The sequence below is a fragment of the Passer montanus genome, unplaced genomic scaffold, assembly GCF_014805655.1.
Source record: "Passer montanus isolate IOZ18808 unplaced genomic scaffold, ASM1480565v1 scaffold20, whole genome shotgun sequence".
In the NCBI taxonomy this organism is placed as follows: Eukaryota; Metazoa; Chordata; class Aves; order Passeriformes; family Passeridae; genus Passer; species Passer montanus.
Window position 1 is genome coordinate 3,916,953 of NW_024366592.1, and position 15,210 is coordinate 3,932,162.

The 15,210-nt window shown below is 39.0% G+C and overlaps 1 protein-coding gene across 11 annotated transcripts in view; it reads right to left on the minus strand.

Annotated features, from left to right (window-relative positions):
* ERC1 (ELKS/RAB6-interacting/CAST family member 1) overlaps positions 1-12,060 on the minus strand; it is a 269,174-nt gene extending 257,114 nt beyond the window's left edge. For all 11 annotated transcript variants that reach the window (XM_039707938.1, XM_039707939.1, XM_039707936.1 and 8 more), the window contains exon 1: positions 11,234-12,060. In XM_039707938.1, the coding sequence (XP_039563872.1) occupies positions 11,234-11,902 (669 nt within the window). In that variant the 5' untranslated portion in view covers positions 11,903-12,060. The remainder of the gene's footprint in view (positions 1-11,233) is intronic.
* Between the last annotated feature and the right edge of the window lie 3,150 nt (positions 12,061-15,210).

Consider the following 15,210-nt stretch of genomic DNA (forward strand, 5'->3'; position numbering starts at 1 on the left):
AGTCTGCTATTCATGAAGATCTACTGGACAGAGCAGAATTTCAGAAAATTAAGTGCTCAGCAGCAAACCCTCAGTTTCAGGTATATGTAAGCCTGTACAGCAGATTGACCCTCTTGTTGTTGGTACACTACCAAAATCAGTGCCTTCACTGCAGTGTTAACCAGCACAATTATATGCAGTGCATATGAAGGTGTCACAGCATCAGCTACTGTCTGTCTTTAATAATCAGGTCTTTCTGCACCACATCACCTGCTAACAAGCTCAACCTGTGAAGTACAGATCTACTTTTCCCAGATCAACCTTCAAAGACTGTCTAGCATTCAGCAACTCATAAAGAAACATTAGCAACTGTATTAAGTATAAAAGAAAGTGAATTAATGATTTCTTCCACAAATTCCCAGACTTTCAAATTAAAGAAGCTCAACACAAAACACTAGGAAAAGTTAATTAACCAAAAAGCAATATTAAATATAAATGAATGATGATTCTTACACAGTCAGAAAGGAGACAGACCTTAGCCTCTCAAAGGCACACAGATCTGACCCAATTCAACCAAATGGAAAGGAGGGGAGGAAGAATTGTTTTAATATGTACACACTAAATGGATTCTGCATTGAGAAAACACAGCATGCAGTTTTAGAAGGCAAGTCTTGAATGCATTCCCAGCTTTAGAAAGAAAGAAAAAAGCTTTTCCTGGATAGAAACTATACCTTGGAACCCTCTTTAAGATACAAACATTGGATTTTGAGTCTTACTCATGGAAGATGGAGGAGAGAGAACGTAAGAGCAGTACAACCACTTGCTCAACTGTTGTATGTTAAGTGCAAAGCTCAACTTTAAAATAAGTTGTAAACATATTTAGGGCCTTACAACCAAAAACCAACCTAAATAAGATGGGTTTTGTAAAAGCAATTTGAAGGTATACAATTTCCAACTAAAATGGCTAACTAAGGACTAATTAGTAGAGGAACTAGTATAAGAATCTCACTAGGATGTTACACAACAGCAAAAAGTATTATAAATCATGACCTGAGTGCACACAGCAGTATTCACACCTACTTCAACTCTTTGGTCAAGCATGTGCACAGATCTTCTCACAAATCCTGGCCAAAGCATGCTTCTTAAAACTTTTCTGTCAATCTCTCAAAACCATCTGCTAGTTCATACCAAAATTAAATCTGTGTTAAGAAGAATCTATATTACTCGTTTTATTGCAAGGTGATTTTTCAGTTTCCCTCCTCCAAAATAAGTTACTGCAGATAATTCCATATTTTGGAACATTCCAGTCATAGTGAAGTGATGAGACAGTCTAAACACATCCCTGCAAAGAGGATCATAAAATGGCTGAGTTAATTTTCCTTCACCCATAAAAAGTGCTGGTGACTGCACATATAGAGCACACTATTTACTTTCTCATATGAAAGTGTATCTATGGTTTCTTAGACATCCCTCCTTTGAGTAACTAAGCTTTCAGATCTATTAAAATGGTTACACATTAACATGCTCACAACTGCATGGCCAAACCTGATTCATCAGACAGCAGCTGAGGGAAAAAAGATTTAAATGCTGTCCTCCAAATCAAAGCTTCCACAAACAGAATAATTCAACTTTACTCAACAGATACACAGGCTGATGAAGACTGGGAAATTTCTCTACCCTCAAAAATAAAAAAAAAGGAACACCTATGGTTGTAGGCCTTTAGTACAACTACTTTGGATAAATTATTAATCCTCACAAGCAACAACATCTGTTAAAATTAACTTATATGCAAACCAAAGGCAGATTTTAGAAAAGTACATAAATGTGTTATGCTAATGGAAGCCACACAAATATGCCACAGTTGATGAGATCAAAAAATTATCTAGATTTTTGCCTCTGTCCTTTCCCTTCTCATCAGTTACTGAGCTGCACAATCAGAAAAACACTGGAATACTGGAATTTAACTAAGCTGTCCCTAGTAATCACAACACTGTCATCTGCAGTCCCAATCTGAACAGAGATGAATAATGAATCACCGAAGAATCTTATTCTCCACATTTACCCAACTGAGGGAAATAAGGCAGTTACTGCCTAAGCCTCCAGTGCAGGGCACAACCTTTCCTAACAACCTGTTTAAAGCCTTTATTCTGCTTGTTCTTTCTGCCCATTTCCTTTTTCCAGGATAATTCCAAGATCCATCGTCTCACTATTAGCACTAATTCTCAGCCTAAAGCTTTTGTCATCCTCTTCATGGATGTCTTTCTCTCATCCAAAAAACACTGAAACCTCTTGTCACAGAAGCCTAAAACACTTTCAGAGCTTCATGTAAATTTTTAGTCAATGCCAAATATAAAAGTATGGCCACTCTTAAAGAGCATGTATCCCTCTCATCAACCAACTACTTCTGTAGATCAGATCCAAGGCATTAATTGACTATGGAGGAGTATTACCTTCCACAGGGACATTTCATTTTCCAAACAGGTTGGTGTTTCTTAGCCGTGTTGACTTTGACATTTACAACATTTTAACAGCTTTGCTATGATGCCCTGAATCCTTTAGCAAATCAAATGTTTACTTTTAAATGTTCCCATCTCTCCAAAGAGAAAGGAGACATAAGATCAGCCTCGTGGAAGCTTCTGGCTGTGAGATCAGATGCTGCAATAGGCTGCGTGGGTAGCTCTAACAAAGAAAGCTCCACTTATCTCAAGTTACTTTTGTTGCCTCATGGTTTATTTCTGTTCATCCAAGAACTAATACCCACTTACAACGTGTCTAATGACATCTAATGAATTATGCCAATAGTAAAATTTAAAAAAAAAAAAACCACAAAAAACAAGTCTAACAACAGGTTAAGTCTGAGACAAAAACCTGTAGTTGCTCAAAGACAATATGCTACAACACAAACGTTCAGAAAGCTTTCCCCTCCCCTCAGTCAAAAAAATAAGTAATTGTCATCTGAGACAAGATTCCACTGAAAATCAGACCACTACTCCGACAACTTCATGATTCCTGTAAGGAAAAAAATATATATACACCTCATCTCACTGCATTAAAAAGGATAGGATTTGTGTGGGGGTGTATATACATACATATTACATATATTAATAACATATTAATACAATCAACTACTATGAAAGAAACAGATCCTGTACAAAGTACCTGAAGAAGTAAGATTTTAATTCCTGAATTATGGCACTTCGTGTGCTGGTTTGTTTTAGCCTCAGAAACGAGTGACAAAAAGCATCAGAAGAAGAGCTTGGCCTTGTGTTCTTTGGAATCCACATCCACATATAATTAGAAGACCATCTGTTCACAAAGTTTAACCACCCAAGGTAGCTGGTACCTGATCATTTGATAAGAAGGATCAAACACATCCATAAAGTCAATGTCAAGTCTCCTGTCTGCTGTGCAAAGCTGCATCTGTGAAATGTTTTAGGCAGTGCAAGGCTCTTCAGTGAAGTGCCTGCTCCTGCACAGCGCTGCTCATGAGAGCCCAAGGACACTCTATGTACTGGCCAGGAAAACATGCACTTGATACAGATAACAATGAGGCTTCATTCTGGATTACCATTTATTGCTTGCTGTCACCCTGCTCCTCTCTCCAGCCCACCAAAGCAGAGGAAGAAGGGAGAATGGAAGAAGCAGGAGGGAGTACCAGTGCAGAAACAAAAATGTGTAACATTACAGAACCTGATTACCATGCAGATATCATAGAGGAACAGGCATTAAACAAAGCACCTAAAGTAAAATTTATGCCCAAAGCATTGAAAAATACCTTTTTCCCAGGCAGCTGATCTCCATCACTTCCTTCCTCCCTCAATAAAAGTCTATTTTGTGTTACACCTGAAATTGAAAAAGTCATCACCCCACAACCTGATGCTATTTTGCTTGCTTCCAATGAACTGCCCAAGATGGTTAGAAACCTACACACCGCCTTCAAATTAATTTTGATGTTGTGAAATCGAATTCTGTAAGAACCTAACTGCCTCCAGCCAGCTGCTCACCCTTGTTGGCTTATACTATTTCTTTTCCAAAATGGTGATAACAATCATTAGATTTCAAAAGCAGTCCCTGAGAGGAATTGCATGCAGCACAGAGCAGCAAGGACTACATTTTTCCAAGTTTTAAGGGGATCCTGGACCACTAGCTCCCACCTAGGGACAAGCAAAACAGCCCACTGTCCACACACTTCAATCAGTTAAATAGTAACAGGAATAAAATAATTTTAAAACTTGTATACAGCTCAAGAAACAGCTTAAAAGCAACAAGTTCTTTAGGTTTACTGATGATGGTACATTACTTAGCATTCCAGTTTACAAACGAAGTTGCTAAAATTAAACTGAAGAAGGCAGTCACATGGTATTTATTCCTGTAACTGTTATACATAAGTTTAACTCCTCTGATTTCTAAAGCAATGATCTCTAGAAAAAGCCATAATGGTGTTCTGTGACAGTATTTTGGCATTTGATCATGCTCATTTTGGGGAGCACACATGCATAACAAGACTATTTCATGCTTTTGGGGGGCTGGGGATTCTTTTTTTGACTGACTGGTTTTGGGGTTTGAGTTGGGGTGTTTTTTTGGGGGGTGTTGTGGGTTATTTCTTTAAAGAATACAATCTCTTCCTATGGTGAATCCCTAAGAATGCTTTCTTAATGGAGGCCAACTGATAAAAAATTGGATTATCACAAGATCTCTTCAAATAATGATCTAGATATTGACAGAAGATCCTTCCTTTCTTTTCTTTATGGTTTAAATGTCAATACTGCCTTAGCAATTGAAAACATGATGTATATTGGAATGCCTCAATCTCCCCCAGTACAGTACAGAAGGTTTTAGTGCTATTAATAGGGAAAGGTCATTAATAGGGAAAAAAAGTAACGTTCTCTCAGGATATTTAATATTCTTTGGAAGCAAAATCATCACTAAATCAAGGAGGGGTTTTTGTAATTTACAAAGATCTCTCAGTTCCAATGGCACTTTGCAAAACCTTGAGTTGCTACCTGCTTCTCAAGGCTGCCAATATAAGCAAACACCCCCTTCTATTTCACAGTCCAAGGTGATGCTACTGCAAGCACTAAGCAAATCACTTAGAACAACTGGTATCACCACAGAAGGGAGCTAAATACACTTTGTCCTTGTATTTTTTTTCCACTACAGATGGTGACTCTGACCTTTCCAAGAGAATCAATATCAATCTGAAAATACTATGCAAAAACATAATTATGTAGACCTTGTGGGTTATGAAACTAAGTCTTGCTGAAAAGGTCTACTGCTTGTTATCCTCAGACAAAAAATGGAGATGTAATTATGATCCACTACATTTAACAGATGCAGCCATTTTCCCATGTGTTCAACAGATTATGTCAAAAATTATACAGAAGAACGACAAAGCATTATCCATTCAAGGAAAAAAAAGTGTAATCCTCAACAGCTATGCTACCTGCTGGCAAGCAGGTGTAACCTAATTTCTGTTGAGAAGCTCAAATCATCACAAATCACTACTGAAAACACTGCCCCCTAAACACGAATGTACACAGAAAATATATTCAAAGGAGTTCTATGCTGGAACATCTGGAGCATTACCAGGTTTATTTCCTTATTCCTCTCCTGCCAGCTGAGCCTGAAGTGTCATTTCACAATGGTTTTTTTCTTCAATTACTAGTTCAGATAGCTGGCATCACTGCTCTTCACAAGTTATCAAACACACTACTTTCAGAGTACAGAAATATCCCCTCTAAACTCTTTTGGTCTCTAGCTTTTATCTCAGAGCATACATATACACAAATATTTATCCTAAATACAGAAGTTGCTTTGCCTTACTAATGTCTTAAGAATTAAATGGACTGTTAACTGTATCCTAGAAATCCACTTAGCTGAAAAAAAACCTGTTCTTTCCAACTTACGGTTTAGTCAGGGTGGCCCACTCTGCTGATCATCTTCGTATCTCTGAGGCTTCCTAGCACCAGCAAATTGAAAAGAGTTTTAAAAAAGCTCTATTTCAGTTTTTGCTCCTGAGGCACACCTGAAAGATGGACATAAGACCAGCACAACTACAATCTTTTTTCCATGTCCTGGCAGTTCCACCTAAAGTGCTCCTCTCCTTTTTACTTAAATAAATACCAGGTGGAGCAAGGCCAACACATGAGAATGGTGGATTTGGAACTGTAGAGCTGTAACCCCAGCAGAAATTACCCGTAATGGAGAAGCACCTCTGCACTGCTGCCATCATCTATCATTGTTAAATGTTCACTGGGTGACTAACAAAGAGGAAGCCTTACACAGTTTTCAGCTACCTAGTCCATACTTTAGAAAGCAAGAACACTTAAGGAAAAAAATTACTAACTCAAATACCATAAATACAAAAGTGCTGAAAGGAGCAAAGGCTTCTAGAGAAACACAGCATTACAGACAAGACTTTTCAGGAATATAAACACTAAATGGTGGAATCACACACTGCCACCCTAGTTAGGAGTCCAATATCTGAACAGACTCAATAAACATTAGAGAAAGAATTATAGCAGAAAGAGTCTGCTCTGAGTTCTGCAGAATTTGAAGTAATCCCTGCTCCAGCTTAACAGCAAAAAAAGCACAGTTAAACTACTAAGTTCAACATCACCACTGATGTCACCTGTTTTATTTCAAGCTGCTTTTAAGTTGGTAGTATTCCCCTTGTATGTTTAATGGATCAAGTAGAGAGGAGCTGTTCAGCCTATGCTACAGCTCAAAGCAACCCAAGGTTTTAGATCCTACCTCAAGAGGAAACACGGGACAAAAGGAGCCTTGGGGAATACAGATAACCACAAAATGTCTAGTTTTATTTCCTTACAGAATTGAAAAAAAAGGCAGAACACAGGCTGTTCTCTTGGGTGATCACATGACAATTTCTGAGGTCATTATAAACTGCTGCAACTCAATAAATGCTTCAGATACCAAGCACTCTAGAGGAGGTAGTTTTGAGTTATTCTGAAAGAGAACTGAATTATAATTTCATGCTGCAGCTGGGGAATGACAGAAGGAACCTTAAAGCTGGCAGAAATCTAGAGAACCAACAGGCATCTGCCACTGAAGGAATAATTTAAATGCAGTGCTCTGGGATACAGAGAATGCCTTTAAGCAATGCCTATGAAACCATATATTGCACAATTTAACACCCAGAATGGAAGAAAGCTTCGTTTTCTATCAATGAATAACCAGCTCAGGAATGAGACTAGTTACAGAATGACACAGCAGTAAGACATACCAATTTTTTTTTAAATACATAACTGAAAAAAAAAACCAATGAAGAAGTGAGAATCAATATGATTTTCAGACTCATTAGAAGCTCACACAGTCTCCTAACAGCACCACCCAATGCATTTAAGAGGTTAACACATGGACAACTACACTTTTGAAAGTGAGATGTTCATTACACACTACTAAGAAATGGAAAATACTTCTGACTCTGCTGGTGAAATGCTGGAATACATCCATCACAATAAAGCACAATGTTCTTCAAGTGCTTACCGCAAGCCAGGTGAAACTCCTTTCAGAAATATTTTCTTGGTTAAAATATCTGACTCAGACATCCAAGGTCTCTAACCACAAAAAGACCACAGAAATGCATCAAAGCAAAAAGATGTTTTCAGCAGTACCACACTATTTTAGCTAAAACATAAACCTGATCTTAAAAGTAGATCAGTCAAATGTGGAAATTTCAGTGCAGGGTGTCAGACACCAAATTTGCATTGCACTACTTATTTTAAGGCACAATCACCTTGTCATATGCAAGTTTCAACTGAGAGGAACTCCTTTGTCCTTGAGTTTCACATCACCCCACCACTGCCCAGTTTCTAGGCAAATAATTTCTGTCGTGGTGCAAAACATACTCACTGTCTTTCCTTTCCTCCTCTGGCTTCTGATGAAGAGGGTTCCAGGGAAGCTTTAAACCACACATACTAAAAAAAAATTATTTTTCAACTCAGAAAAATACAGCTCCCACTAAAGCATTTAGAGGAGAGCAATGCCATGCCAAAACTAAGCTCCTGTTTACTGGTTTCATCAATTTCTCCTTGAATATGCATGGGTTTGCATAACTGAGCAATCATTTGCACTTTCCTCTGGGTTTCTTGTGAAGAATGACTGGTTGAGCCATCCACACTGCACTGAAAACTGTCATGTTTTTCCAAGAATCTATGTTAACTACAGCAATACTTTCCATGTTTAGTTTTGAGCTCTTCAAAGAGAGCTTTCAATGACATTCTCCATTTATGTAAAGATTTTCTGTCTCTTCAGGATCAGTAACAAAGGACGAAAATAAAGCTCCACGCCCCAGCTGCAGAATTTGCTCAGAGCATCTGATGAATCCAACTGGGAAAAAGACCACAGCTGGGCAGGACTGCAGGAGTTAGAGGTGAGAGCAACAGAGAGCATGTGCATGGCACCCTGAGGATTATACCCAGGATTATATCCCTCCTGTGCCCTCAGAGGACAACCAAAAGGCTGTGACTGCCTCAGGACAGGCAGCATGCTCTTTAATCCCCCCACCCATTCTCTGAGCTTTACTGAACCCGGAAAACGTCCTGGAAATCAATAAGAAATACATTTATTTGTACACGTTCCCAAGAGACAGGAAAGAAAACTCAAAGACATCGATGCATTTACTCATAGAAGGCTGAGGTAGCAATCAACCACTGCTAGCTCACATTTGCAGGTACTTTTAACAACTCCCAAACCCAAGGGACAATTCAATCACTCAAGCTGAGGTGACAAGAACAGCAATACAATCAGGGACAATCAAGTGTGGGTAGAAGAATGAAGAGCTATGACCACAGGAAAGAGATTGAGATGACTATCAGATAATGGTATGAGTCAGCCAGCATCTTGGCTCCATGAGCTGAGTCGATTTTAGACAATACAATTGGTCTGAGATAAACCTTATATAAAGCACAAGTACTACACGTGCAAGAAGGCTTTTTTAAAAGTGGTGTGCTGAAATACTCATAATTAAGTCTAAAACTCCAGTTCCTGCAATTATAATGGAACTCATTTTAGAAGGAGTCTGAAGAGGTAATGAAGATATTTTCTGGTCCCCCAACACATCTGGGAAATTCCTTGTTCAGAGTCTAAACAGAGAAGTCTGTTTAATTAGAGAAAATCCTATTAAACTGATCTTCCACGTGAAAGGCTGTAGTGACCAACTCCAAAAGGGTACAGAAGACACAGTAAATTCAGAATTTAATTAGAACACACTGTTAGCTAACTATAATCTATTAATTAGCATTCTTAGTTTTTACAGCTCAATACAATAATACCCCTTTACTTTTAAATTGCACCCTTCTTACTTTTGGACCAAAGTTATACAATTCTACCAGTGGGGTAGTAATTACAGTGATTGCCTAGAGAACAGCAGCCTAGAAATATCTGTAAATGTTTAATTAGGGGATAAAGGAAAGACAAAGAAAAAGAAATCTAAGATAGAGAAATCACTATTCTCTACTGTATTCGTATTTAGTAATTGTTTAATCTGTTCTAAACCATGTATTCATTTTTCTTGCAAGATTTCCAAAGCATCCTCAAATGTCAAAACTAACTTGAGAAAAAATGTTATTGTATTCCAAGACAGTCTCTTCAATATGAAAACAGGGCCAAAAATGACAAGAATTTAAGAATTAAAAGACTTACCTGCAACTGAAATACAAAGAACACCAGAAAAGTTGAGTGATTGGTATTCCAGATATGTGTTATCCTGGTACTGCACTACTATAACTAAAATTTTCATTACATTACTGCTTCTAAAGAAAGCCTACCATTGCAATAAAAATTATTTTACTTCAGGTTTTCTGCATTCCAAGATGACAGAAGTAAATGAAGACAAAGTGTCACACACCTTAACAAGTCCCACAAGTTGTGATACTTACCATTTGGTAAGAAGACAGCTATAAAGCTAAATGACAAGTTCATTAAATTATTTCATACTGTCTCAGAGAAAGCAACTTACTTTCTTCAACTCAAGCTCTTTAAAAAGTGAAAAGTGAAAAGAAAATTGCAGACAGGTTCAGTGTAGTAGACTAATCCCTAACCAAAAGTAATTTACTATTTAAAACAGGCTACCTGAAAGCAGAATACAACAAGCAGTACCCTTTTCCTCCAGCATTTCCCTCTCTCCTTCACCTTCTAAAGCAATCTCACAAAAAGCATTGCCTAAAATAGCAACTATACCTTAAAAGCTGCAAGAACATGGTCACATTTGAATAATGGAAGCTTTCATTAAATGTGCTTGGATACTTAAAAAGCTCAACAGGGAAAGTAATTTTGTCATGATGAAAGCTGACTTACATTTCAGGGAACTTCTGGAGTTGGTCACTGGGTCTGTGTTCCATAGGAATAGTGAGGTTTTTTACCTGACAGTCTAGAGAGGTGCTGAACCCACATTTGGCCAGAAACAACTAAGCAGGAGGACACTCATTCAAAGAGAAATATTTACTTCAGGACAAAGGAGCTCTAGGTGGGAGAACTTTAAGAAAGCTTTTAATCAGTAGAACTGACTACAAAGACACCTCAATTTTAATCAGCCTCAGAGTTTTATTTTAATTTGGAGATGCTTTTAAGATACACAAGACCAAAGACCTAGACACCTGAGAATCTGTGTTCTTCTGCCTATTCTGTAACTGGCCAGACCACTACAAAAAAAAAAACAAACCAAAACTGTGGGATGCTTTAGGATAATTGCATAACAAGTTTATGAAAAAGAAGAATAGCAAGCATGTATTAAACAGTGTTATTTAAATGTAGCCAAGAACAGAATTTATATCTGTTTGTGAAAACTGCAGGTCTGGACATTTTAAATACCAGCGAGTGTACCTTTAACTTTGTTTTTAATGGCAATCTGTCAACATTCAGCACCAGTGCAGTTATACTGGGGGTCAGCAGTTAGTACATTCTGCATCTAAGAGAACACTTCAAGAGGTAAACAGCACAAAAATATTAATTGTGAACAGAATAAATACTTCCAAAAGGAAACCAAGTGGTTACCATCAATCCTAGGGGAAAAAATACACACAACACCCAAGGAAAAATGAGCATTCAAGGTAGGTTACAAGTCTGACAAGAAACATCTAAAAACAGGCTTGCAAGCTGAAAACACATCTTACCCACATCAATTAGCCAAGAAAAGCATCAACCTAATTTAGCTGCATAAGTGTAACATGTAAATTTATTAAAGTCACTTAATCATGCTACCACACCAACACAGCAGTGACATTAGATGACAAACCTGGTTTTCTTCTTGCAAAACTCTATATTGCTCCTTCCAAATGGTGATTTTTGAAGCTTCATCCTTCCTCAGAGCTCTCTCCTTTTTGAGCTCAGGACTCCAGAAGGTCTTGATGCTGTTCATGGAAGAACTGAGCTTGCTTTCCTTCACCTCCACATCCTTGCGGAGCAGGTCGTTCTCCCTCAGCACCTCCTTGAGCTGCGTCTGCAGGTCCATGATGGTGTTATCCCTGGCCTGGCGCAGCGAGTGAGGCACAGTGGAGGCCATGCTCACCGGGGGCAGATGGTGCTCTCCAAACGCAATGGTATCACTGGCAACTCCACTAGTGGCAATGTTAGGGCTGCTGCCCATGGCAGTCATGCGAACACCGTAAGGCAGCCGCCCTCCCGAGCGGCCCAAGGTCATGGTGCTCTTCGGCGTGTCTGCACCCACGTTCTCGTGGTCGCTTAGGTACATCGGGCCGGACGTGGCATAGGCAGCATTTAAGGACTGGATGTTCTCCATGGAAAGGGTTTTCCCGCTGCCGCCGCCGGTGCTGCTCCCCGAGCTGCCCCCCGTGCTGTTGGTGCGGCGGTGGCCCAGGCGCGGCGAGCGCGGCAGGCGCGGCGAGCGCCCCGGGCTCTGCGTGCTGGGCTCCACCTTGCCCACGGAACGAGCGCTCCCATACATGCTGAAGCTGGTGGGGTGAGGCAATCAGACAGGCAAAAAATCAGGAACGAGACAATTCCTGTTAAGCTCTTCGATGGTTGCAAGTCAACTTAAGGCCAATCACAAGTTGTGGCAGATCTGGTTGTCCATCTCTGAAGTCATGTGCTCATGGACCATATCTGTATCAATAAGAATAACATATTAAAATCTGCATCAATAAAAATAACACATCAAATACCTAGTTTATCACTAAATCTTTGTCCCACATTAGAATATATTCTCCTATATTTATAGTTCTCCGGTATTTTTTAATTCCTCCTAATTAAAAAAAACAATGTTTTATTTAAACCCTTATATTTAAACTCAAAAAGAAACTTCTACTCTCGCTTTTTCTATTGTTATATTATCACAGTAAAGAGGAAAAGAGACTACATCAATCTTCAAGGTGTAATTTTGTTGGTGATGACAAAACCCTTGAGATGCCATCTAATCTTTCTTCCTGTTTCTAACTGGCCCTAATGCTTTACCTGTTACCTTTCTGAGAAAGAGAATCAAAATTCTAAAACCACTCAGTAGTATCTTTCCTTCAAGCACTGCCAGCTTCCACAGGACATCGTTTCTAAACCCCTGTGTTGTGAAATCATCCTGGAAATGGGAAGGCAGGACAGACAGAAATTACTCTGACCATGATCTCAACCAGAAGTCTCCTTAGCACTGCTGTCAGCCCCACTTCAAATGCAGAAGTCAGAACCAAAACTAACAACAATCATGAAATCATTACTGACCACACCACTTCAGCAAGCACAGATGCAAATCTGAAAGAGGAGCAATGACCCAGCAGTGAGACCAACGAGGTTAAGAGGAACAAAAGAATCACAGCTCCACTGAAAACTGGCTCTAGACTCTTATTTTCTCCCAAACTAAATGTAACTTATATCTTTGCTCAGGTTAAGAAAATATTTTGATTGAAAAATACTTCTCATTAACCAGCTAAGATTAATTCAACTAAACAATATTTCAACAGCAGGGACTTCTTACAACCCAGAACAGTTTGACATCATCCTGTTGCTGTTCCTTCTCCCCTCTGCTTTTATTTTAAATACGGACTCTGGTGGCACATGCAAGAGAATTCCTTATTTTTGCAGTGCAATAAGATGCTGTAGCACAAGTACTGGCAGGAAACTCTTCAGCACAGGGACTCTGGGCTGGGGTCAAGTCAATAGCCAAGATCTAGCAGAGAAGCAAAAAAATGTAGCTAAACTACTGCATTGTAAAAATTATCCCACTACACAGTTCTCACTTTTTTTTCTCCACTGATTTTTCCAGTGTAAACTATTTCATGTTACTGCTGGGCTCAACTGAAATCAAAATTAGAACACTGAAACGTTCCTGAGCCCATCAGATGAAGGAATACCAGGCAGTGTCCAAGGAGCAGCAGCATCTAATATATCCCAACATCTTGCTTTTCACACCACTTTCATCTACCTGCCCTTCTGCTCAGAAGTCAGGTTTGCCAGATATTAGGAATTAATTTCTCCAAAGCATGTTTGTGAGATAATAATTGGGCAAACAGGGTAAAGATTAGGTTTAAAACAGGGATACACTTCCAAAAGAAATTGCAGAAACAGTGCAAGTGGGTGGAAGTTGGCAACCAAAAAATAATATTGCAAAAACACTGGAAAAGGGAAGAAAGAAAAAAAGTAAAATCCAGGAAGGAACGATAGAGTATTTTTTACCTTTCTGAATAAGTTAGTATAGGAAAAGATACAACAAGAAATAGTTTCAAAATGTTTAGCTTAATCTTGAAGTTTAAATGGAAAACAAGGTCAGGGTAAGCCAGCATTTTGTCAACTTCACACAATTTCATAGAAGATACAATGGCATAAGGAAATTTACAAAGCTTATGGAAATTGATACTGCTTTGTGAGCAGTTCCCAAGATGTTCAAGTGCTCACTCTGGGTTTTTTTTAAATGATAAGAAAAACTGGCAACAATATTGCTACAGAGTATTTTAGAGCACATAAAGAAGAACTAGCCAAGGAAAAACAGCCACCAGCATTATCTGAATTTATCTGCCAAAACAACAATTGCAGATGTATTTTTTTAATACAAGTTACATTTCTTCTATTTCAACTACATATCCTTATGCAAAACAGTTCAGAAATATAAACTATGCAACAAAGTGCACAGTGTTACACTGAAGTTGCTTCAATAAGCAAGACACTGTGCCCCAGATCTAGAAGAAAAACACTTCTTCCAAACAGAAAGGCTATTTCAGACTAGCCTCACTGTTTGAGATATCAAAATGCTAAAAATGCTGCTGTGACACCACTTGAGCACTCAAAACAAGTCAGATTTGATTTCTTAGACACCGCATAAAGTACATTCCACCCAGAGCTTGCATTCATTAGGATTCTCCTGAAAATTAATCCAAATCACAGCACTTAATTCACTTGCTGGAAACTCACCGCAGTAAATCAGGGCAAACACTCATTAACATCTTTAGATGAGTTTGAATCAAACCAAAAGATCAGACTTATGTGTGTTTCAGTTAAAGAACTTCACCCCAAAACCACCAAGTTTAAAATCTGCTGGAAGTACATCACTGTTGCACACAGAAGCATCACCTGGTAAAATCCTCAGCAACACCCCAGAGGAGCTCAAAAGGTAATTTCTAAAGAGCTCCTCACCCTCAATGTGGAAAATGCCATGAAAAAATGCCATGGAGAACTGCCTTCTCCTTGCATTAGCCAACATTTTGTTAAACTCTGAATACCCTTGAGAGAAAAGCAGCTCCCAGGCAGCAGAGAGGAGCTGGAACCTTTGCGGGTGCTGTGCAGGAACCATCTCCAGCTATCCCGGAAAGCAGGGGAGCTCTCAGCACCTCAGCTGGAAACTCCAGTCCTGGGCTCACTCAGCTCTCAGCTTTGATCCACAGGCAGGCACCATCCCCTCTGCTACTCCAGAAAACATCAAATAACTCATGCCATGAAAGCCAAGGGCTAGAATTAGCTGTTGATCAGGGTAATGGGAAGGGTTCCCAGAGCTGGCACAGCTGAAACTCAGGGAGAAGAACTCTGCTATTGCTGCCATGCATTGCTCTGCACTCACTTTTCACTCAAAAGCAGCAGACTGAGATGAAAAGTTGTCTTTGGAAACAAGCAAACATAACCCTCCAATATTTTTCTTGAAATGACAACTTTCACTACACCATTGCTCGACCTTAAAATTGTGAATATTCCAATATTAACTAAATACATTTTTCCATACATGAAGCCAGTTTCAGTATTTCCACTGACACAGATTTGCCACAGTTGAAGATCAAAAAG